General features: G+C 56.1%; 2 protein-coding genes across 3 annotated transcripts in view; both read left to right on the top strand.

Moving 5' to 3' along the window:
- Positions 1-10,443, top strand: part of SYMPK (symplekin scaffold protein) — a 48,950-nt gene extending 38,507 nt beyond the window's left edge. For both annotated transcript variants that reach the window (XM_009435848.5, XM_024351465.3), the window contains 10 exons: positions 551-711; positions 2,005-2,113; positions 2,408-2,508; positions 3,034-3,124; positions 4,392-4,493; positions 7,765-7,952; positions 8,920-9,096; positions 9,317-9,412; positions 9,711-10,043; positions 10,197-10,443. In XM_009435848.5, coding sequence (XP_009434123.2) covers positions 551-711; positions 2,005-2,113; positions 2,408-2,508; positions 3,034-3,124; positions 4,392-4,493; positions 7,765-7,952; positions 8,920-9,096; positions 9,317-9,412; positions 9,711-10,043; positions 10,197-10,334 — 1,496 coding nt within the window. In that variant the 3' untranslated portion in view covers positions 10,335-10,443. The remainder of the gene's footprint in view (positions 1-550; positions 712-2,004; positions 2,114-2,407; positions 2,509-3,033; positions 3,125-4,391; positions 4,494-7,764; positions 7,953-8,919; positions 9,097-9,316; positions 9,413-9,710; positions 10,044-10,196) is intronic.
- A 179-nt stretch (positions 10,444-10,622) lies between these two features.
- Positions 10,623-22,812, top strand: part of RSPH6A (radial spoke head 6 homolog A) — a 19,570-nt gene continuing 7,380 nt past the window's right edge. Inside the window, 3 exon segments of the mRNA NM_001280377.1 lie at positions 10,623-11,366; positions 15,073-15,310; positions 20,883-21,647. Coding sequence (NP_001267306.1) covers positions 10,717-11,366; positions 15,073-15,310; positions 20,883-21,647 — 1,653 coding nt within the window. The 5' untranslated portion in view covers positions 10,623-10,716.

Below are 22,812 nucleotides of genomic sequence, written 5' to 3'. Positions count from 1 at the left end.
GGCTTGGGGCCATGATAGGGCAGCACGGGAGGCCTGGCCCAGGTGCCAGGAAGCATTCCCAGGAGACGCACAGCCTTCGGGAGGCCCAGAAGCTGAGCAGGTGCCGTGGACCAGGCAAAGAGGAGGGTGGATGCAAAGGCAAAGAGACCAGGGCCCTCGGGACTGTTAGAATGGGTATGTGACCAACATGGAGGGCAGCAGGGCAGCAGCGGGCCAGGGCCACCCCATACAACATCTGGCAGACAGTGTGAGGCAGGGAGCTGGGGGTTTATTCTGAGGCCACGGGGCAGGCATGGCTGGGGAGCCGGAGAGGGACAGGGTCAGGATCGCACTTTAGAAAGATCCTTCTAGTTGCCTTGTGTGTTGGCAGTCAGGGGAGGCTGGAGGTGGGAAGTCCTGGTCCCCGCCATTTCCCTGCCCTAGAACAATTAGCTCCCCAGCCCCGGTCTGCCCTCCCCGGCTCCACTGCCCAAGAAGGGACAGTTCCTGAGGGTCTGAGGGGGTTGGAGAAGAGTGTGGGCCAATCTGATGCCCGCTCCTGCCCTGTCAGAGGTGGCAGCACCCTGGACGGAGGAGACAGTGAAGCAGTGTCTGTACCTCTACCTGGCCCTCCTGCCTCAGAACCACAAGCTGATCCACGAACTGGCGGCCGTGTACACTGAAGCCATCGCCGACATCAAGCGGACGGTGCTGAGGGTCATTGAGCAGCCGGTGAGGCCCCTGAGCCCACCAGGCCCTGCCCACCCACGGGCAAGGCTGTGTCCCCAGCTCCAGCTCTTCCCCAACCTGCTCCACCTCAGAGTGTGCCAAGCCCGAAGGGTGGTCACCCCGGGCCGACCCAGGCTGTGTAGCTTGCAGGCGGTCCGCATGTCGCTCCTGAGGAAACGTCAAGTGGCCCGGCCGTTAGGAGCCTGGAGCTGATAGACCTGGGTTCGCGTTCACTTCTCGCTTTCTCACTGCAACCTTGGGCCCGTCAGTAAAAATGGGGAAGACGTTCCAGTCCCTCCACGCTGATGCAAGGAGTCCATGAACTCAGGCACATAAACCTCTGTGTTACTGTCACTTTATGAGCTGGCCTTCCCGGTGTTGCTAACGGGACTCTTTAGCTGTCATTACATAAACATAAGTCCTTCCTGCCCCTCTCTCTAGAGGCACAGGGCTGCCCACATGAGAAGCAGCTCAGTGACAGACTAGCACCTGAGATTAGAAGGTCTGCTCTTCCAGTTTGCAGCAGGATTTGAAACCACTTTTTTTCTTTCTGCCCCTGACATTTTTGGATTACAGAACATTTTCGTGATAAACGGGAGAGAGAACTGTATGTTAATCCCCACCTATCTGCCATTTGGGTTCAGTGGGGCCCTTACCTGGAAAATGGGGATAACAGGCTTGTAGTCGGGAGGAAACAGATTTTTAGCCCCATTCTCAAGGTGGGCCAGCTGTGGAAAAGTGATCTCACTTTGCAGAAAAGTGATCTGGCAGGGCTGTGAGCTTCTCGAGGGCAGAGACAGTCGGTTTTAGTCAGGAGCGTAAACGTTACTGGGCAAAGGTGGAGCCTGGCCCTGGCTCCTGTTTGGCATTCACCGCGGGGCAGGCTCAGGAAGCAGCAGCAGGTGGAGCCTGGTCTGGGCTCGCAGCCAAGCCAGCTGCGCCTGAGAAACTGAGTCACGAAGCAGGTGGGTGGAGCCAGAAACATCTTCACCAGTGAACGAAGCACAGGGTGGGCATTCGAGGTCAGGTCAAGTCTGAGCCACAGAGGAGTGGCCCGCAGGAGGACAGCCCAGCCAGGGCTGGGAGCTGGAGCAGGCCCATGTCTGGAGGAGCTGCAGGGAGATGCCAAGGTTCCTCTGACTCTCCTGCCCTTCCCCACCTTTCCCCCGCCCTCCAAACCCTGTCACCTCAGTCTCACCCTGGGCGCCAGCATGCCCCGCAGCCACCCTGCCGGCAACACCTGAGCCTCCCCTAAGCTCTCACCCTGGGTCTCGTCATCCCTGTCTCTGCCTCTAGATCCGAGGAATGGGCATGAACTCCCCGGAGCTGCTCCTGCTGGTGGAAAATTGTCCCAAGGGAGCAGAGACACTGGTCACGCGATGTCTGCACAGCCTCACAGACAAAGGTGACCCTGGAGACCCCCACCTTTCATGGCTTTCCCCCCTCTCCTTAGCCTTCCCCGGGCCCTGGGGATCTGAGCTGCTGGGTCCCCAGATGGTCGTACCTCTTGCGGGTCTGTGCCTCTCCTAGGGCCTCAGTTTCTCCATTTGGAACAGTGTGGTGCTAATTGCACGTGAGCAGCCAAGGGTGAAGTTGCCATCCCTTCCTGCACATCTGCCTGCTTCTCTTTCCTGGGTGCCCACCCTTTCCCACACTCCCCTCTGCCTCCAACTTGGTGCCTCCTGCTGCTTCCATGCAGTCCCACCCTCCCCAGAGCTGGTGAAGCGGGTCCGGGATCTCTACCACAAGCGACTGCCAGACGTCCGCTTTCTCATCCCGGTGCTCAATGGGCTGGAGAAGGTATGGAGCTGGAGGCCTGTTTGTCCCTGCTACCTGGGACATGTGGGACTGGGAGGGGCAGGGCAGCATGTTGCTTCAGCAGCAGTTGAGCCAGAGGCACATAGCAGAGGGCAGAAGGCACCTTGCCTGTGGTCAGAAGTCATGGAAGCCACCGACACCTGGGTACCCTGGAAATGTGGAGCAGCTCCTGGCCTCATTTGCATGGGCACCCGGGTGCCAATGGCTCTGCTGCTTCCTCCTCTACCTCAAGCAGGTCCCTTCCCCTCTTTGAGACTCGCTTTTCTCCTCTGTCAGACAAGGATCAGGATGCCTCTTGGGGGCACACACATGTGACATGCAGGGGGCTCAGATGGGGTGAGAGCTGGGGAGAAAGCTCCGCCCTGAGGGTGTGGTGAGGGTAGGAGGGGCTCAGTGAGCCAGAGCTTGCCCTCAGCTCCCCAGGGCGAGCAGAAGGGGTGGCTTGTCTAGAAGGGAAATGAGGGTGTATGTGACTCAACTCCCACCCCCACCACCTTCTCCCTGTAGAAAGAGGTGATCCAGGCCCTGCCTAAACTCATCAAACTCAACCCCATCGTGGTGAAGGAAGTCTTCAACCGCCTGCTGGGCACCCAGCATGGTAGGTGATGCAGCCTCATCCCCACCAAGAGGCCCACCCACCCCAGGTGGTGGGGCAGAAGGCAAGGTGCAGGCACCCCCCTCAGGGTGAGAGGGCACATCCTGCTCCCTGGGACACCAGCTGTACTGGACATCTCCATGTGTCCCGGAGCTCCCAGGCCACCCTCTGGGATGTTTTTATGATGGTTTCATTCACAGCAGGGGCAAGACCATGGAGCTAGGGGCAGAGGCTCCAGCAGCATCTTCCCTTTTAGGATCTGGCCACACACCAGCCCTTCTCAGGCCCGGCTCCAGTCTGGCCCCTCCTCAGATCTTGCCCGAATCCCTCAAGCTGTGGGCCAGGGGCATTTCGTTTTGACACAGTCAAAAAGAAACAAAACTTGAGGCCAGGCGGGCGGATCACAAGGTCAGGAGATCGAGACCATCCTGGCTAACACAGTGAAACCCCGTCTCTACTAAAAATACAAAAAATTAGCCAGGCGTGGTGGCGGGCGCCTGTAGTCCCAGCTACTCAAGAGGCTGAGGCAGGAGAATGGCGTGAACCCGGGAGGCGGAGCTTGCAGTGAGCGGAGATCGCGCCAGTGCACTCCAGCCTGGATGACAGAGTGAGACTCCATCTCCCAAAAAAAAAAAAAAAAAAGAAGCAAAACTTTCAACTTAGAAAAACTAGCAAGGGATTCTTCGCCCTTACCCCAGTGGTTGGTGCTAGAGAAAAAATGGAGGATGTCTGTTCCACGCAGATCCTGGTGGTTTAAAACACACATATAGATGGCTCTGGGACCATCAAAATAGCAGCAGCAAAGAGCCACTCCACCAGCCTCCCCTCCACTCCCCCAGGCCCCACACAGCAGAAGGCTCCAGCCACTTTTTGGAAGCCTGTAGCCTGGCTCCATCTTGCCCTGTGCCACAAATGCCCATGTTCCCCTGTGCCGCGTTGGAGTCTGTGTTGGGGACCACACGAGGAGGTGGTCCTACCCTGCCCTCGGGGGTGCACAGCCCAGGGGCAGAGAGACCCAGCCGTGCCACACGCTACCCAGGGTGGGAGCCCAGGATGGGGAGGAGCACACAGTGGCAACCACGCTGCCTGAGGGCTGCTGCTGCCTTCGGTGTCCCCTTTTTATGTTGTCAGTTGCTTCCCCTGTTCCAGCCCTGAAAGTAGAGGGCACCTCATCTTTGCTCACAGCTCCCCCGATCTGGGGAACTCAGACCCATCTCTTCACTTATGCGTCCGCACTGTCTTCCCCCACCCTTCCTCCCGCCTGCTGCAGGTGAGGGAAACTCAGCCTTGTCCCCGCTGAACCCTGGAGAGCTCCTGATCGCATTACACAACATCGACTCCGTGAAGTGTGACATGAAATCCATCATCAAAGGTGAGGTGCTTCCCCCTCACTCCAGTGGCCTGGCCCCTGCGACGCCAGGGCAGGACCTCAGTCACCCACATGCCCCCACTGGAATCTGCCAAGTCAAAGACTGTCACTCACAGCCCCACCTCAGAGCTCTGGAGAGCCACCTCCCTCCCTCCCTCCTTTTCTTGCCTCCTCTTCCCTCCCTCCCTCCCTCCCTCCCTCCCTCCCTCCTTCCTTCCCTCCCTCCTCCTTCCTTCCTCCCAGGTTTTACCCTTTACAACCCACCTTTTTCTGCCTCTGTCTAAGGCACTCTGATGTACCTGCTGTGCGCTGGCACAGAGTGGGCCTAAAGCAGTTGGGTAGCCCCACCCCTAGCCCCGAGGAACAGAAGGAAGCAGGGCACACCGTGAGTGGTAGAGGCGCAGCAGCAGGGCAGACCCAGGGCTCCAGGGCACTTGTGGGCCAGGGTAGATGAGGCAGGAGAGCTTGCCTGCAGGGCGGCAGGGTTGGTGACGAACTGGCCGCCTCACGATGGCCCCCACTCACTGAGCACTCTGCGCTGGGCTCTCCCTGAACGCCTACAGGCCTGAGCCTGCTGGTCCGCCACTTGGTGGGTATGTTCACTTCCATGGTGTAGACAGGAAATGGAGGCTCCAGAGAGGTTAGGTGACTTACTCAGGGCCACGCAGAAGCTAAGTGGTGTGGTAGAAAAAACAGAAGCTGAAGTGAAACGGACCTGGGTGGGAATCCCAGCTCCGCCGGTTCCGCGTCTAAGGACCACCTCCCCTGAGAGCGCCCACCCCTCCACCCCTCCTGAGCAAGCTTTCTGGGCCAGGAGCCATCCTGTCCCACGGAGCTGGACACCCTCACTGTCGCCCTCTATACTCAGAAGACTGCTGTCCTTTGATTTCTCTTCTCACCCTCAGACGGGAAGGGGCTTCCTCTCTGTGCTGCTTACTTTCGTGTTCTAGCTTGAAACAGCTTTTCAGTGACTTACTTCCTAACCTTCCTCTGCAAGTCTGAGAAACGTTTAAGGTCAAGAGAGGAGCTTATGGAAATGTCAAACCCACATTAAAACCCAGGAGGCACCAAGGCCTCTTATGGGAGACCAGCAGGGAGGAAAGATCTCCAGGCTCATAGGCCAGGGCTGTGGTCTTCACATTCCCCGACCCCTTTGGTGATCTGAGGAAAGTTCTAGCCCATTCCCAGGACAGTATGCTCATATTATTTGCATACAGTTTGAGGGGGTTCACACATACACACACACACCCCAAGGCCATTTGTGGACCCAGATTAGAAGCCCTGAGGATCCTAGGTCCAGAAGAAAGGGCCTTGTCGGAGGCCACACAGGCCACCAGGAGCCAGGCCCCTGAAGATCCTCGGCCCAGGAGAAAGGGCCTTGCCAGAGGCCACACAGGCCACCAGGAGTGAGGCCCCCAGAGGGGTCAGCAGGGCCTACCCTACACCACCCCACCCTTCAACACGCCCAGGCGTGCACGCTGCAGGCCAGACAACCCTCCAGCTGGTGTCCCCAGCACCCAACCCAAGTTTTTCTCCTGCTCGGGCACCAGCAGTCTTCCTGGTTGCACTCTAAGCTCCAGATCACAAAGTCGAGTCCTTTTGTTGTGCACTGTTCACTCCCCCGTAGACCACCCTGTTCCTCTGGGGAGCTTGTCTATAACTAGACCCACTCCTGGTAGTCCAGCATTAAGAAAAGTCAGCACCTCTGCTCACCCATATCCATCCTGGGTAGTGCTGGGGACACAGGAAAGACAGCCCTAGCCCTGTCCTTCCAGGGCTTACAGTCCAGGGAGAGACAAGAAGTCCCTGGCCAGTAACAACTGAGAGGGGTGGCCTGGGACTGGGCAGCCCAGAGGGGCCATGTAACCCAGCCTGGGTGTGGGACATCAGGGAAGACTTCCCGAAAAAGGGGACACTCAGGCTGAGACCAAGGAAGGATGAGTAGGCGGCAGCAGCAGGAGACTGCAGGGACCGAGGGAGGTGCTTGCTGGCTGGTTCTGGACCTAGGGGACGAAGGAGGGGGCCTGGTCAAGAGAGGAGGTCAGGTTGTCGCCATTGGGAAAGGTGCCCCTGGGGCCTGCCCACAGGAGTCTCGCAGGCCGAGGTGGGAATTTGACCTTGTTTCTTGAGGGTCTCTGGGAGGCAAGTCAGGTCTGAGCTTTCCAAAACACCCTTCAGGCTGCTATATGGAGAATGGATCGGAGGCTCGGGGGAGGCCCAGGTGGGGGGCTGGGGCAAAGCCGACAGGGAAGGAGGAGGGGAGGGGTGATTCTGGAGCCTTGGGGTGGCTGAGCAGGCAGGACCAGTGACCACCTGGCCCTGACGAGGAGCAGGGGCTTCCTCGGTTTCTGGCAGGTCCTCGCCTCCACTGTCTGCTCTGCCCGTTCAGCCTCCTCCCCACCTGTCTACGCCCCCCCCCTTAGAGACCCCACCCCTGTTCTCCATTAGCCTCTCAAGGATTTGGGGGGTTGGGGTGCTCTTCTGGCTCAATAAAGACTTCCTGGTTGACACTCACATGGCAAGTGGTGTTTGGGGAAGGGCTTCAAAGGCAGCTCCTGGGGCCTCCCATTAGCACTGTGGATTGGGGCATGGCCACCCACTTGGGGAACAGACCCCAGGGCCTGCCTTCGTGGGTGCTCGTGCTGTGCCAACCCTCTGGGTCCTACTGGTACTGGCACTGGGTGTTGAGTCGGGGGGTCATCGTATGCCCCGGCTCCAGCCTCCTCTTGTCCCTCCCTTCGCTATTACTCTGATTGTGCCCATATGCCCCACACAGCCCTTAGCCTGGCACCCCCCATCTTCCCAGCACCAGTGCAAGCCCTGTTTCCTTGTCAGGACTGGGTGGGCAGTCCCTTGGCCCTCTGACAAGCTGGTCTGTGGACTGCTGTTCTCTCTGGAGGGGCTGGTAGAAGCCAATAGCTGCCTTCCCTCCCTAGCAGGGGTGGGGGGCCCTGCCACTCCCCCAGGGCTTGGCAACACATCTTTCCCAAGGTCGTCCTTAAAGTGAGGGGCCACGGGTTCCCTGTTCCACCCATTTTGGGGCTTCCTGGAGTTGGATGTCTTCTCCCTTGAACCAAGCCTGCAGGTTTTCCAAGGGCGGGGCTGCAGTGTGCCTTCTGCTGGGTCGGGGGAGTCTCCTGTCTCCCGCAGGGGCTTTAGAAGTCAGGGCTTTAGAAGTCTTCCCCTCACACGGGCAGACAGCAGGGGCCGGGACTCCCACCCCCCAGGGGGCAGCTGGGCAGAGAGGACAGGCCCACTCTCCGCCTCCTCGCAGCCACCAACCTGTGCTTTGCGGAGCGGAACGTGTACACGTCAGAGGTGCTGGCCGTGGTGATGCAGCAGCTGATGGAGCAGAGCCCCCTGCCCATGCTGCTCATGAGGACCGTCATCCAGTCCCTGACCATGTACCCCCGCCTGGGGGGCTTCGTCATGAACATCCTGTCCCGCCTCATCATGAAGCAGGTAACCCATCCCCGGCCACCCCGCCTCCAGGCTGCAGACAGCAGCTTCTAGCCTGCTTGCCCTCCCCTTCCCCCGCCTGACCCCGGAGGGAGCCTGGTGGAGGACAGCAGGCTCTGCTCTGCCTCCTGCCAAGAAAATAGCAGTGCTCCAGGGTGTATGACTGGGCCAGCTCCTAGGTGATGAGGGAGGGCAGCTGGGTGGTAGGAGCTGTGGTAACCCTCAAGGGGTGTGCACCCGGGAGAGGCATGGCTGCTCCTCACCCTCCACCGCTGTGTGCCCGGCCAGGATGCATCCCAGAGCTGAAAAATGGCCCAGTTTTTAAAGAGGTGCTAGAAATTTGGGCTTTAGAAATACCACGATAAGGCCAGGTGTGATGGTTCACACCTGTAATGCCAACTCTTTGGGAGGCCGAGACAGGAGGACTGCTTGAGCCCAGGAGTTTGGGGCTGCAGTGAGGAAGAAACGCGCCACTCACTGCACTCTAGCCTGCGCGGCAGAGTAAGACCATCTCTCAAAAAAAAAAAAAGAACAAAAAAACCAAACCCCGCAGGACTAATGTCGCCCCCTGGAGGCTGCCGTGAGAATGTACATGTGACCCAGGACAGGTCCCGGCACCGGCACGGACCTCCGCTGTTTAGCAGGGGTAATTTCGCCCCCTGGAGGCTGCCGTGAGAATGTCATGAGAGGTGCTCCCGCAGCACTTAGCCTGTGCCTGGCCCAGGGGGAGCTCTGGTAAAAGGCGGCTGAGTTTTCTTCCACCCCCTTCCCAAGTTGCCCTCATGGTCCAGCCGCCTGGATCGGGAAGACAAAGGCCTCTGGAGGGAGGTCGGGGCTGCTTGTGGCCCATCCAGAGGAATCTTGGATGGTGGGATTTGGGCATGGTCTTGGCAAGGTCTTTCTCCCAGTGTCAAGGCTCGGGGGGATACCTGTGTGCCTCTCCCGACGGCTCCCTCCCTCCCTGGTTCAGGTGTGGAAGTACCCCAAGGTGTGGGAGGGCTTCATCAAGTGCTGCCAGCGCACAAAGCCCCAGAGCTTCCAGGTCATCCTGCAGCTGCCGCCCCAGCAGCTGGGAGCCGTCTTTGACAAGTGCCCGGAGCTCCGGGAGCCCCTGCTGGCCCATGTCCGCTCCTTCACCCCCCACCAGGTACCCCTTCCCCCCACCAGGTACCCTTTCCCCCCACCCAGGGTGTGCGGTGGGCGGCCCCCTGGGTCCCTCTGGTTGGTGGGGACTGGATGGAGGCGGACACAAGAAGGCCCTGCACTGCTGGGAGCTCTGGAGGGTTAGAGCCCCCGGACCTGAGGTGTGCAAGTGGGGTCTCTGTGCCAGAGCTGCCCCCAGCGCCCCCTTCCTGCTCTCCACCCAGCAAGCTCACATCCCTAACTCCATCATGACCATCTTGGAGGCCAGCGGCAAGCAGGAGCCAGAGGCCAAGGAGGCGCCTGCGGGGCCCTTGGAGGAGGTGAGGGCCCTGCAGCCCACCCATCTGGATCCCCAGACTCCCACCCCATACCCCAAGCCAGCAAGGCTCACCATGGCCTCCTCCTGACCCCGAGAGACTCAGGCCACCCCTGCCTCTGGGCCACCCGTCTCCCAGGGGATGCTCCTGCTGGGAGTTGGGGGTCTGGGGGACAACTGCTCCTTCCTCCCCATGCTCTTGGTGAAGAACTCAAAGACCACCTCAGGGTGGTTCCTTCTCTTTCCGGCCGTCCTCTGAGCCACCCACCTCTGAGCTTCTGTGTGGCCCTCCCTATCCCCAGGATGATCTGGAGCCCCTGACCTTGGCCCCGGCCCCAGCACCCCGGCCCCCTCAGGACCTCATCGGCCTACGACTGGCCCAGGAGAAGGCCTTAAAGCGGCAGCTGGAGGAGGAACAGAAGCTGAAGCCGGGAGGAGTGGGAGCCCCCTCCTCTTCCTCCCCCTCTCCCTCTCCGTCGGCCCGGCCGGGCCCGCCCCCGTCTGAGGAAGCCATGGATTTCCGGGAGGAGGGGCCTGAGTGCGAGACCCCGGGCATCTTCATCAGCATGGATGACGACTCGGGGCTGACCGAGGCCGCGCTGTTGGACTCTAGTCTCGAGGGCCCCCTACCCAAGGTAGGGAGAGCAGCCTCTGCTGCGAAGGAAGAAGCCGGATCTGGGCCGGGGTGAAGGTGGGGGAGGGGGGGCCATCAGGGGGCAGGGCCTGAAGGGGAGCGTGGAGGTGACTGCGCCCTCCACCCGGCTGCCCTTTCCTTCCCCGGTCACCAGGAGACGGCAGCGGGCGGGCTGACCTTGAAGGAGGAGCGGAGCCCCCAGACCCTCGCACCTATTGGAGAAGATGCTGTGAAGACCCCCAGCCCGGCTGCCGAGGACGCCAGGGAACCCGAGGCCAAGGGGAACAGCTGACGGGGCTCGAGGGGGAAAGCGGGTGGGACAGGGACGCGGGGCTGGGGGACGGGGCGGGGCTTGACCTGCGGGTGCTTTGCCTTAAAAAGAAATAAAAGATGTGAACTTGGGCAAGTTACTGAAAAGAAAAAAAAAAGAGATGGCGGGCCTGGGGCGCGGGTGCCGTCTCGAGTCTGGCGCGACGTCCACCGTGGGGCTGCGCGGGATCGGGAGTGCGCGCCCAGAGCCTGCACGGAACCCACCCTGGCCCGCTCCCCGCGCCCTCCACGGGTAACGGCCCCCTCTCTCGGTGCTCAGAAACCGGCGGTGTCGACAGGTGGCTCTCGCTTGGCCTCCTTGTCTGCAAGCCTTTCTCCTAGAGATCTGTGCCTCCTGGCGAACCATGGGAGACCTGCCGCCCTACCCTGAGCGCCCTGCCCAGCAGCCTCCGGGCCGGAGGACTTCTCAGGCCTCTCAGAGGCGGCACAGTCGGGACCAAGCTCAGGCCCTGGGAGCGGACCCCGAGGAGAGGCAGCAGATACCTCCAGACGCCCAGCGAAACGCCCCTGGTTGGTCACAGAGGGGCAGCCTGTCCCAACAGGAGAACTTGCTGATGCCCCAGGTCTTCCAGGCTGAGGAAGCCCGGCTGGGTGGCATGGAGTACCCATCTGTGAACACGGGCTTTCCCTCAGAATTCCAGCCCCAGCCTTACTCTGATGAAAGCAGGATGCAGGTCGCCGAGCTCACCACCAGCCTAATGCTGCAGCGGCTCCAGCAGGGCCAAAGCAGCCTGTTCCAGCAACTGGACCCCACCTTCCAGGAGCCCCCAGTCAACCCCTTGGGCCAGTTCAACCTCTACCAGACAGACCAGTTCTCCGAAGGTGCCCAGCACGGGCCTTACCTAAGGGATGACCCTGCCCTTCAGTTCTTGCCCTCTGAGCTGGGCTTCCCACACTACAGTGCCCAGGTGCCTGAGCCCGAGCCTCTGGAGCTGGCCGTGCAGAACGCCAAGGCCTACCTGCTGCACACCAGCATCAATTGCGACCTCAGCCTGTGAGCAGGGGCTAGGAGTGGGGCGGGTGGGGGACCCAGGCAGGGAGGGGCCCCACCCGAAGTGCCTGCCTCAGTCAGTCAGATGCCTGCCTCAGTCAGTCAGACAAGGGATCATCCCTCATGGAAAACCAGTGACTCTAATTCAGCTGAGTCGGAATCAATGCCAACAACAGCTGGCATTCACTTCCCAGACATGTGCTGGCACTGCACACACTCACACCTAATTCTCACCGGAGATGAGCACATCAGCTCATCCTACTTTACACAGGAGGAGACCGAGACACAGAGAAGTTGGGTCGCTTACCCAAAACTACACAGCTAGGATATGGCAGAGTCAGGATTCCAGAACACGTGATTTGGCTCCCCAAGTCCTCTTGCTTTTTTTTCCCCCCAGACATAGTCTCACCCTGTCACCCAGGCTGGAGCACAGTGGCGTGGTCTTGGCTTAGGGCAACCTCTCCTTCCCAAGTTCAAGTGATTCTTCTGCTTCAGCTTCCCGAGTAGCTGGGGTTACAGGCGCGCTCCACTTCACCCAGCTAATTTTTGTATTTTTAGTAGACACAAGATTTCACCATGTTGCCCAGGCTAGTCTCAAACTCGACCTCAAGTGATCCGCCCATCTCAGCCTCCCAAAGTGCTAGGATTGCAGGCATGAACCACCGTGCCCAGCCCTCCTGAGACCTTCTTATCCTGCAACTAAATCTCCCTGCCTGAGGAAGATACTTGCCAGAGCCACTTAGCTGCAGTCACAAAACACTGCTCTCAGCCTCCATTAGATACCCAGGATGCTCTCATTCTAGGGGAGTGGACAAGAAACAGAAAAAGTGATAAACTGAAGCTAAGGACTCAGGTGAAAAATAAGGGAGGCTAAGAGGGCTAGGAAACACATGAAATAGTGGGGGTCCAACCAGGTGCGGTGGCTCACGCCTGTTATCCCAGCACTTTAGGAGGCCAAGACGGGCGGATCACCTGAGGTCAGGAGTTCGAGACCAGCCTTGCCAACATGGCGAAACCCTGTCTCTACTAAAAAATACAAAAATTATCAGGGCATGGTAGCATGGGCCTGTAATCCCAGCTCCTCGGGAGGTTGAGGCAGGAGAATCACTTGAACCCGGGCGGCAGAGGTTGCAGTGAGCCAAGATCGTGCCACTGCACTCCAGCCTGGGCAACAGAGCGAGACTCCATCTCAAAAAAATAAATTGTTTGGGTCAGTGAAGGCCTGTCCAAGGAGGTGACATTTGATTAGGGCCCTGAAGGAGTCGAGGGAGAGCATCTTGCAGATAACCGGAGGAAGAGTGAGCCAGGCAGAGCACACTGCAAATGCAAAGGCTCTGAGGCTTGCTGTTTTTGAGGAGCAGTAAGGAGGGGCTGGTATGTCTGGAACCAAGGGAGGAAGAGGGAGAGCGGGAGAAATGAGGTTGATGAAGTAATGGTTCTTATTAAAGCACAAAGCTGGCCGTGTCCCTCCAATGCTCAGAACCTGCTATGGCTCCCCATTGCCCACAGGGGGAAGCTCAGACTCCTCACCACAACCTTCAAGGCTCCTGGCCTGAGACATATAAGGCCTTGCTCATGCCTGTGATCCCAGCACTTTGGGAGGCTGAGGCAGACAGATAACTCGAAGTCAGGAGTTCGAGACCAGCCTGGCCAACATGGCAAAACCCTGTCTCTACTAAAAATACAAAAAGTTAGCCAGGCGTGGTGGCACACGCCTGTGATCTCAGCTACTCGGGAGGCTGAGGCAGGAGAATCACTTGAACCGGGAGGCAGAGGCTGCAGTGAGCCAAGATCGTGCCAGTGCACTCCAGCCTGAGCAACAGAGCGAGACTCTGTCTCAAACAAACCAACAAACAAAAGGCCTTATGTGGTTCAGCCCCTGGCCACTGACCAAACTTGATTTCTAGTCACTACCTGCTCCTTCCTCGGATCCTAGAATCTAGTCAGAATTAACCTCTGGCTATTCCCCAAGTGCCAGCTCTTCAGAGCTTCAGGCTCTCTTCCTGAGAAGCCCTAGCCAAAGTCTCACCTCTTCTTACCCTTCCCAACTTCCATGATGGCCCAACACCACACCCAAGACTGCCAACAAAACAGCTTCCGCAAAGCAAAAGGTGACACATACATGCTTGGAAATCAGACCAACTTGGTTTCAAAGGCTGACTGTGGCCGGGCCTGGTGGCTCACGCCTGTAATCCCAGCAGTTTGGGAGGCTGAGGCAGGCAGATCACTTGAGTCCAGGAGTTTGAGACCAGCCTGGGCAACATGGCAAAACCCCATCTCTACAAAAAGTACAAAAATTAGCCAGGCATGTTGGCACACGTGTAATCCCAGCTCTGGGGAGTCTGAGGTGGGAGAATCACTTGAACCCGGGAACCAGAGGTTGCAGTGAGCCAAGACCGAGCCACTGCACTCCAGCCTGAGTGACAAAGTGAGACCCTGTCTCAAAAAAAAAATACAAAAAATACAAATGTTGGCCAGGCACGGTGGTTCACACCTGTTAACCCAGCACTTTAGGAGGCCAAGACAGGCGGATCACCTGAGGTCAGGAGTTCGAGACCAGCCTGGCCAACATAGTGAAACCCCGTCTCTACTAAAAATACAAAAATTAGCCGGGGATGGTGGTGCGCGCCTGTAGTCCCAGCTACTCAGGAGGCCGAGGCAGGAGAATCACTTGAACCCAGGAACCCAGGAGGCAGAGGTTGTGGTGAGCCGAAATCATACCACTGCACTCCAGCCTGGGCAACAAAGCAAAACTCTGTCTCAAATAATAATAATAATAATAATAATAATAATAATAATAATAATACAAATGTTGGCCAGGTGCAGTGGCTCACGCCTGTAATCCCAACACTTTGGGAGGCGGAGGAAGGCGGATCACCTGAGGTCAGGAGTTTGAGACCAGCCTGGCCACCATGGCGAAACCCTCTACAAAAAATACAAAAAAATTAGCGGGACGTGGTGGTGCATGCCTGTAATCCCAGCTACTTGGGAGGCTGAGGCAGGAAAATCGCTTGAACCCAGGAGACAGAGACTGCAGCGAGCTGAGGTCGTGCCACTGCACTCCAGCCTGGGCAACACAGCGAGACCTCCTCTGAAAAATAAATTAAAAAAATAAAATTGCAAACCTTCGCCCATCCCTGGCACCCCCAGGCCCCATTCAGTACTTTATGTGTCACCCTAAAAATTACCACCCCATGCCTGACACACTGTATATATTTTGCTAGTTTGATTAGTGTCTGTTTCCACCATAAGAATGTCGGCCAGGCGCGGTGGCTCACGCCTGTAATCCCAGCACTTTGGGAGGCTGAGGCGGGCAGATCACGAGATCAGGAGTTCGAGACCAGCCTGACCAACATGGTGAAACTCTGTCTCTACTAAAAATCCAAAAAGTAACCAGGCGTGGTGGCGGGCGCCTATAATCCCAGCTACTCGGGAGGCTGAGGCAGGAGAATTATTTGAACCCGGGAGGCAGAGGTTGCAGTGAGCCGAGATGAACCACTGCATTCCAGCCCGAGCAACAGAGCAAGACTCTATCTCAAAAAATAAATAAATAAAAATAAATAAATAAATGTCAGCTACACCTGGGCAGGTACCTTTTCAGTTCCCTACTGTGTCCCCAGCACCAGGCACAGGGCCAGGCACATGGGAGCCAGCTCAGTGAGCTGAGTGAGTGAGGTCCCTCTCCTCCCACTCCTCCTGCGGGAGGCAGGTACGAGCACCTGGTGAATCTGCTGACCAAGATCCTGAACCAGCGGCCTGAGGACCCCTTGTCTGTCCTGGAGTCTCTGAACCGCACCACGCAGTGGGAGTGGTTCCACCCCAAGCTGGACACGCTGCGGGACGACCCCGAGATGCAGCCCACCTACAAGATGGCGGAGAAACAGAAGGCGCTGTTCATCCGGAGTGGAGGCGGCACTGAAGGCGAACAGGAGATGGAGGAGGAGGTGGTGAGTGAGCCAGTCAGGAGAGGTGGGCATCAGGGTCAGTGGGGGCCCAAGCATACTTAGGGCACAGCCTGTGCCAAGGCCTGGAGGCGAAAGACAGCATTGGACAATCCAGTCACAAAACAACTTCAGTCTTGGCAGGATGGGGTGGCTTACATCTGTAATCCCAGCACTTTGGGAGGCCGAGGTGGGCAGATCACGAGGTCAGGAGATCAAGACCATCCTTGCTAACATGATGAAACCCCGTCTCTACTAAAAATATAAAAAATTAGCCAGGCGTGGCAGCAGGCACATGCAGTCCCAGCTACTCGGGAGGCTGAGGCAGGAGAATGGCATGAACCTGGGAGGCGGAGCTCGCAGTGAGCCGAGATCACACCACTGCACTCCAGCCTGGGCAACAGAGCGAGACTCTGTCTCAAAAAAATAAATAAATAAAAATAAATAAATAAATAAAAATAATTGAGATGGGGGTCTTGCTATGTTGGCCAGGTTGGTCTTGAACTCTTGGCCTCAAGCCTTCCTCCTGCCTTGGCCTCCCAAAGTATTAGGATTACAGGCGTGAGCCACCACTCCCAGCCAAGAGCTGGAGTTCTTAATGTGGGGTCTGTGGAAGGGCAAAACTGGGGGCTTTTGTGGCCTGTACATGCTTCTAGGAAATGACTCATAAAAAATGCATGATTCAGCATTTTGTGTTTCTTTTTCTGTCTAGTGCAAGGCAAGGCTCTTATTTCTCTCGTTTTCTGTCTTCCAGACGGCTAGCCAGGAACTTGAATGGCATTTATGCAATAAACCATTCCTTCCTGCCCCCCACTGCTTTGAAATGCCACCTGCACCATCTGCTCCCCACACAGGGTCCTGCAGGAGTCTCTGCTCCTGGCCTTTGCTCTGTGGATGGCTTCCTGCTTTAGGACTCTCCTGTTTACTGCTGACAGCAGCTGCACGGCAGGTGTTGCTGTTTTGGTAGCATAATTCTCCCCATCACTGAACCTCTGTTTTGAAAAGTTTTGACTAGCCGGGCATGGTGGCTCACGCCTGTAATCCCAGCACTTTGGGAGGCTGAGGCGGGTGGTTCATGAGGTCAGGAGATCAAGACCATCCTGGCTAAGTGAAACCCTGTCTCTACTAAGAATACAAAAAATTAGCCGGGCATGGTGGCGGGCACCTGTAGTCCCAGCTACTAGGGAGGCTGAGGCAGGATAATGGCGTGAAACTGGGAGGTGGAGATTGCAGTGAGGGGAGGTCGCACCACTGCACTCCAGCCTGGGCGACAGAGCGAGACTCCGTCTCAAAAAAAAAAAAAAAAAAAAAGGCCAGGCGCAGTGGCTCACGCCTGTAATCCTAGCACTTTGGGAGGCCGAGGTGGGTGGATCATGAGGTCAGGAGATCGAGACCATCCTGGTTAACACGGTGAAACCCCATCTCTTGTAAAAATACAAAAAATTAGCCAGGCGTGGAGGCAGGCGCCTGTAGTCCCAGCTACTGGGGAGGCTGAGGCAGGAGAATGGCGTGAACCTGGCGGGGGGAGCTTGCAGTGAGCTGAGATTGCACCACTGCACTCTGGCCTGGGCAAAAGAGCGAGACTCCGTCTCAAAAAAAAAAAAAAAAGCAAAAAACAAAAAAAAGAAAACTTTTGACTATTCTCGGCTGGGCGTGGTGGCTCACGCCTGTAATCCCAGCACTTTGGGAGGCCGAGGCAGGTGGATCACGAGGTCAAGAGATCAAGACAATCCTGGCTAACACGGTGAAACCCCGTCTCTACTAAAAATACAAAAACAAAATTAGCCAGGCATGGTGGCGGTCACCTGTAGTCCCAGCTACTCAGGAGGCTGAGGCGGGAGAATGGCATGGACCCAGGAGGCGGAGCTTGCAGTGGGCTGAGATTGCGCCTCTGTACTCCAGCCTGGGCAACATAGTGAGAGTCTGTCTAAAGAAAATTTTAAAAAAAGATAAGTTTTGACTATTCTCACATCTATAATTTTATTTTATTATTTTATTTTTTCCATTTTTTTTGAGATGGAGTCTCATTCTGTCACGCAGGCTGGAATACAGTGATGTGAACTCAGCTCACTGCAACCTCCACCTCCCAGGTTCAAGTGATTCTCCTGCCTCAGCCTCCCGAGTAGGTGGGATTACAGGTGCCCGCCACCATGCCTGGCTAATTTTTGTTCTTGTTTTTGAGACGGAGTCTTGCTCTGTCGCCCAGGCTGGAGTGCAGTGGCACGATCTCGGCTCACTGCAACCTCTGCCTCCAGGGTTCAAGCTATTCTCCTGCCTCAGCCTCCCGAGTAGCTGGGACTACAGGCTGTGCCACCACGCCTGGCTAATTTGTTGTATTTTTAGTAGAGACAGGATTTTGCCACGTTGACCAGGCTAGTCTCAAACACTTGACCTCAGGTGATCCGTCCGCCTCGGCCTCCCAAAGTGCTGGGATTACAGGCGTGAGCCATGGCGCCCGGCCCCATCTATAATTTTAGACTAACTTTAGGATTATTTTGGCACATTCCAAAAACTAACACCTTATTTTACTTGTTTGACAACATAGGTCCCTTTAAGTTAGGATATAGATGATGTCAGATAAATAGAAATAAGGGACTTGGATGAGTTGGTCATTTTTCTCACACAGAATCGTCAGGTGTAGTCTAGGACTGGTAAGGTCCTAGTCTTGCAAGGTGGCTCTGCAGTGAAGGGCACTGAGAGCTGCCTATTCCCCACACCCCCAGGCTCCCTAGCTATCCCTAAACAAAGAGAGCTGTTTTCGGCATCACAGTATCTTGGTTATAAATCCCATCACTGGTTGGGTGTGGTGGCTCACGCCTGTTATGTCAGCACTTTGGGAGGCCTAGGCGGGCGGATCACCTGAGGTCAGGAGTTCGAGACCAGCATGGCCAACATGGTGAAACCCTGTCTCTACTAAAAATACAAAAATTAGCCTGGCGTGGTGGTGTGCACCTGTAGTCCCGACTACTCAGGAGGCTGAGGCAGAAGAATCGCTTGAATCCTGGAGGCAGAGGTTGCAGTGAGCCGAGATTGTGCCACTGCACTCCAGCCTGGGCAACAGAGCGAGACTCCGTCTCAAAAAATAGTAATGGGCCGGGCACAGTGGCTCACGCTTGTAATCCCAGCACTTTGGGAGGCCAAGGTGGGTGGATCACAAGATCAGGAGATCAAGACCATCCTGGCTAAACACGGTGAAACCGTCTCCACTTAAAATACAAAAAATTAGCCGGGCATGGTGGTGGGCGCCTGTAGTCCCAGCTGCTTGGGAGGCTGAGGCAGGAGAATGGCGTGAACCCGGGAGGCGGAGCTTGCAGTGAGTTGAGATTGTGCCACTGCTCTCCAGCCTGGGCGACAGAGCAAGACTCCGTATCAAAAATAATAATAATAATAATTTTTTTAAAATAATAATATGCTGGGTGCAGTGGCTCAGGCCTGTAATCCCAGCATTTTGGGAGGCCAAGACGGGCGAATCATGAGGTCAGGAGTTCGAGACCAGCCTGGCCAACATGGTGAAACCCCATCTCTACTAAAAATACAAAAATTAGCTGGGTGTGGTGGTGCATGCCTATAATCCCAGCTACTGGGGAGGCTGAGGCAAGAGAATGGCTTGAACCCAGGAGTGGAGGTTGCAGTGAGCTGAGATCAGATCACTGCACTCCAGCCTGGGTGACAGAGCAAGACTCTGTCTCAAAAATAATGATAATAAATAAATAAATAATAAAGATTTTGGGACTGGTTGAATAATAAAGTGTTGGGGACAGCCTTGTGGCCACATGGATAGGGGCTGGCAGGCATTTCCCTGGGAGAAGGAAGAGCATTGGTGTGTGGCCCGTGCAGATGTACATTACACTTCTTCTTTCTCTGGCTTCTGAGCCAAAACTTGGCTGGCTTCTTTTTTTTTCTTTTTTTTTTCTTTTTTTTTGAGACAGAGTCTCACTCTGTCACCCAGGCTGGAGTGCAGTGGTGCAATCTCCACTCACTGCAAGCTCCACCTCCCAGGTTCATGCCATTCTCCTGCCTCAGTCTTCCGAGTAGCCGGGACTACAGGCGCCCACCACCACACCCAGCTAATTTTTGTATTTTTAGTAGAGACCAGATTTCACCATGTTGGCCAGGATGGTCTCGATCTCCTGACCTTGTGATTTCCGGCCTTGGCCTCCCAAAGTGCTGGGATTACAGGCGTGAACCACTGCGCCCAGCCATAAACTTTGCTGGCTTCTAGTTTCAGCCTGCTTGCCTTCAGTCCCTTTCTGAGCCTCTGTCTTTCTCTCTTTCTCTTTCTTTCCTTCTTCCTCTTTTTCCTCCTCCTCCTCCTCTCCTTCTTTCTTCTCCTCCACCCCACCCATCCTCTGGCTGTGTGAATCAAGCACATGGTATAGATGGAGGCAGTGAAGACAGGACTTATTACCATCCTCTAACATCTCTGACTCCTCCGTTCAAGACCTGTCTTCTCCCTTAACTTTCTGTGAAACATGGAGTACGTGTTAGGGGTGCATTGGGCCTCAAGTCACAGAAATCATGAATAAAAGTGGCTTCTTTGTTATAGGAGCAAGAAGGTCAGGGTGGGTAAGGCAGCTGAGCAATGCTACTGGGGACCAGGCAATTTCCACCTTTCATCTCCACCACCATTAAGGGTGTAGTACTTTGTCTCCCATGTGTTGCCTCATGGTCCCAAGATAGCTGCTGTGGCTCCAGATCTTATATCCCCATTCCAGGCAGGAAGAATAGGGAATGACAAAAGGCAAAAAAGATTTTCTCCTAGTGTGGTTTTCCCTTTTCTTCTGCATCAGGGACATCCTGTCCAAGGGCTTTCCCTACATCTCACTGGCCAGCACAAGTGGCCTGAGCAGCTGAGTTACAGAATCTTTTAGGTTTCTTTCTTTCTTCCTTTCTTTCTTTTTTGAGTGGGAGTCTCACTCTATCACCCAGGCTGGAGTGCAGTGGTGTGATCTTGGCTCACTGCAACCTCCGCCTCTCAGGTCCAAGCGATCCTCCTGCCTCAGCCTCCCAAATAGCTAGGATTACAGGTGCCTGCCACCACGCCTGCCTACTTTTTGTATTTTTTGTAGAGACGGGGTTTCACCATGTTGGCCAGGCTGGTCTCAAACTCCTGACCTCAGGTGATCTGCTTGCCTTGGCCTCCCTAAGTGCTGGGATTTCAGGCGTGAGCCACCACATCAGGCCTCTTTTTATTTTTTGAGACCGTATCTCACTTTGTTGCTCAGACTGGAGTGCGGTGGAGCAATCTCAGCTCATGGCAACCTCCGCCTGCCCGGTTCAAGTGATTCTCCTGCCTCAGTCTCCTGGGTAGCTGGGATTACAGGCACCTGCTTGTATGGCTGGCTAATTTTTGTATTTTTAGTAGAGACAGAGTTTCACCATGTTGGCCAGGCTGGACTCGAATTATTGACCTCAAGTGATCAGCTGGCCTCAGCCTTTCAAAGTGCTGGGATTACAGGCGTGAGCCACTGCACCCGGCCTCTTTTAGCTCTCTTGACTCTAGAAGAGTCTGGAAGAGGTAGGCTAGGGAGCAGAGCTTCAGCATTCTCCCCTCTGCCCTCCACCCTACCCTGCGCAGGGGGAGACACCAGTGCCCAACATCATGGAGACTGCCTTCTACTTCGAGCAGGCCGGCGTCGGCCTGAGCTCGGACGAGAGCTTCCGCATTTTCCTGGCCATGAAACAGCTGGTGGAGCAGCAGCCCATCCACACCTGTCGCTTCTGGGGCAAGATCCTGGGAATCAAACGCAGCTACCTGGTGGCCGAGGTGGAATTCCGGGAGGGTGAGGAGGAGGCAGAGGAGGAGGAGGTGGAGGAGATGACGGAAGGTGGCGAGGTCATGGAGGCGCACGGCGAGGAGGAGGGCGAGGAGGACGAGGAGAAGGCCGTGGACATCGTCCCTAAGCCCGTATGGAAGCCGCCGCCCGTGATCCCCAAGGAGGAGAGCCGCTCAGGCGCCAACAAGTACCTGTACTTTGTGTGCAACGAGCCGGGCCTGCCATGGACGCGGCTGCCCCACGTCACTCCAGCCCAGATCGTGAACGCCCGAAAGATCAAGAAGTTCTTCACAGGCTACCTGGATACGCCAGTCGTCAGCTACCCACCCTTCCCGGGCAACGAGGCCAACTACCTGCGGGCCCAGATAGCCCGCATCTCGGCCGCCACGCAGGTCAGCCCGCTGGGCTTCTACCAGTTTAATGAGGAGGAGGGCGACGAGGAGGAGGAAGGTGGTGCTGGGCGCGACTCCTACGAGGAGAACCCCGACTTCGAGGGCATCCCCGTGCTGGAGCTGGTCGACTCCATGGCCAACTGGGTGCATCACACACAGCACATCCTGCCGCAGGTGAGCGCCGGGACTCCCGCCTCTCACAAACGGCAGGAGCAGGGGGTTCACGCATGACCCTGCAATACTGACGTCAAGCTCTTACTCTCTGCTGGGCAACTAATATTCATTCGTTCATTCATCCATCCGTTCATTGGTTCAACAGATATTAGCGGATAATCCCATCAGAAACCTTTGGGGACAGAGGCATTTTTTTTTTCTTTTCTTTTTCTTCTTTTTCTTTTCTTTTCTTTTTTTTTTTTTTTTGAGACAGAGTCTCACTCTTGTCACCCAGGCTGGAGTGCAGTGGTACGATCTCGGCTCACTGCAACCTCCATCTCCTGGGTTCAAGCGATTGTCCCGCCTCAGCCTCCTCAGTAGCTGGGATTACAGGCACACGCTGCCACACCTGGCTAATTTTTTGTATTTTAGTAGAGATGAGGTTTCACTGTGTTGCCCAAGCTGGTCTCAAAGTCCTGAGCTCAGACAATCCGCCCACCTTGGCCTCCCAAAGTGCTAGGATTATAGACATGAGCCACTGCGCCCTGGCCGGTTTTTTTTTTTTTTTCTTTTCTTTTCTTTTCTTTTTGAGACAGAATTTCGCTCTTGTTGCCCAGGCTGGAGTACAATGGCGTGATCTCGGCTCACCACAACCTCCGCCTCCCTGGTTCAAGCGAATTCTCCCACCTCAGCCTCCCAAGTAGCTGGGATTACAGGCATGCGCCATCACGCCCAACTAATTTTGTACTTTTAGGAGAGACAGGGTTTCTTCATGTTGGTCAGGCTGGTCTCAAACTCCTGACCTCAGGTGATCTGCCCGCCTCAGCCTCTCAAAGTGCTGGGATTACAGGCGTGAGCCACCATGCCCAGCTTTTTTTTTCTTTTAAGACATAGCAACTTGCTTTGTTGCCCAGGCTGGCATGCAGTGATGAGATCATAACTCACTGCTACCCTGACCTCTAGGGCTCAAGCAATCCTCCCACCTTAGCCTCCCGAGTAGTTAGGACTACAGGCACATACCACCACAACTATGCCTGGCTTTTTTTTTTTTTTTTTCTGAGACGGAGTCTCGCTCTATTGCCCAGGCTGGAGTGCAGTGGCGCGATCTCGGCTCACTGCAAGCTCTGCCTCCTAGGTTCATGCCATTCTCCTGCCTCAGCCTCCTGAGTAGCTGGGACTACAGGCG

The sequence above is a fragment of the Pan troglodytes genome, chromosome 20 (assembly GCF_028858775.2).
Source record: "Pan troglodytes isolate AG18354 chromosome 20, NHGRI_mPanTro3-v2.0_pri, whole genome shotgun sequence".
Classification (NCBI taxonomy): Eukaryota; Metazoa; Chordata; class Mammalia; order Primates; family Hominidae; genus Pan; species Pan troglodytes.
This window is presented reverse-complemented; position numbering and strand designations above follow the sequence as displayed.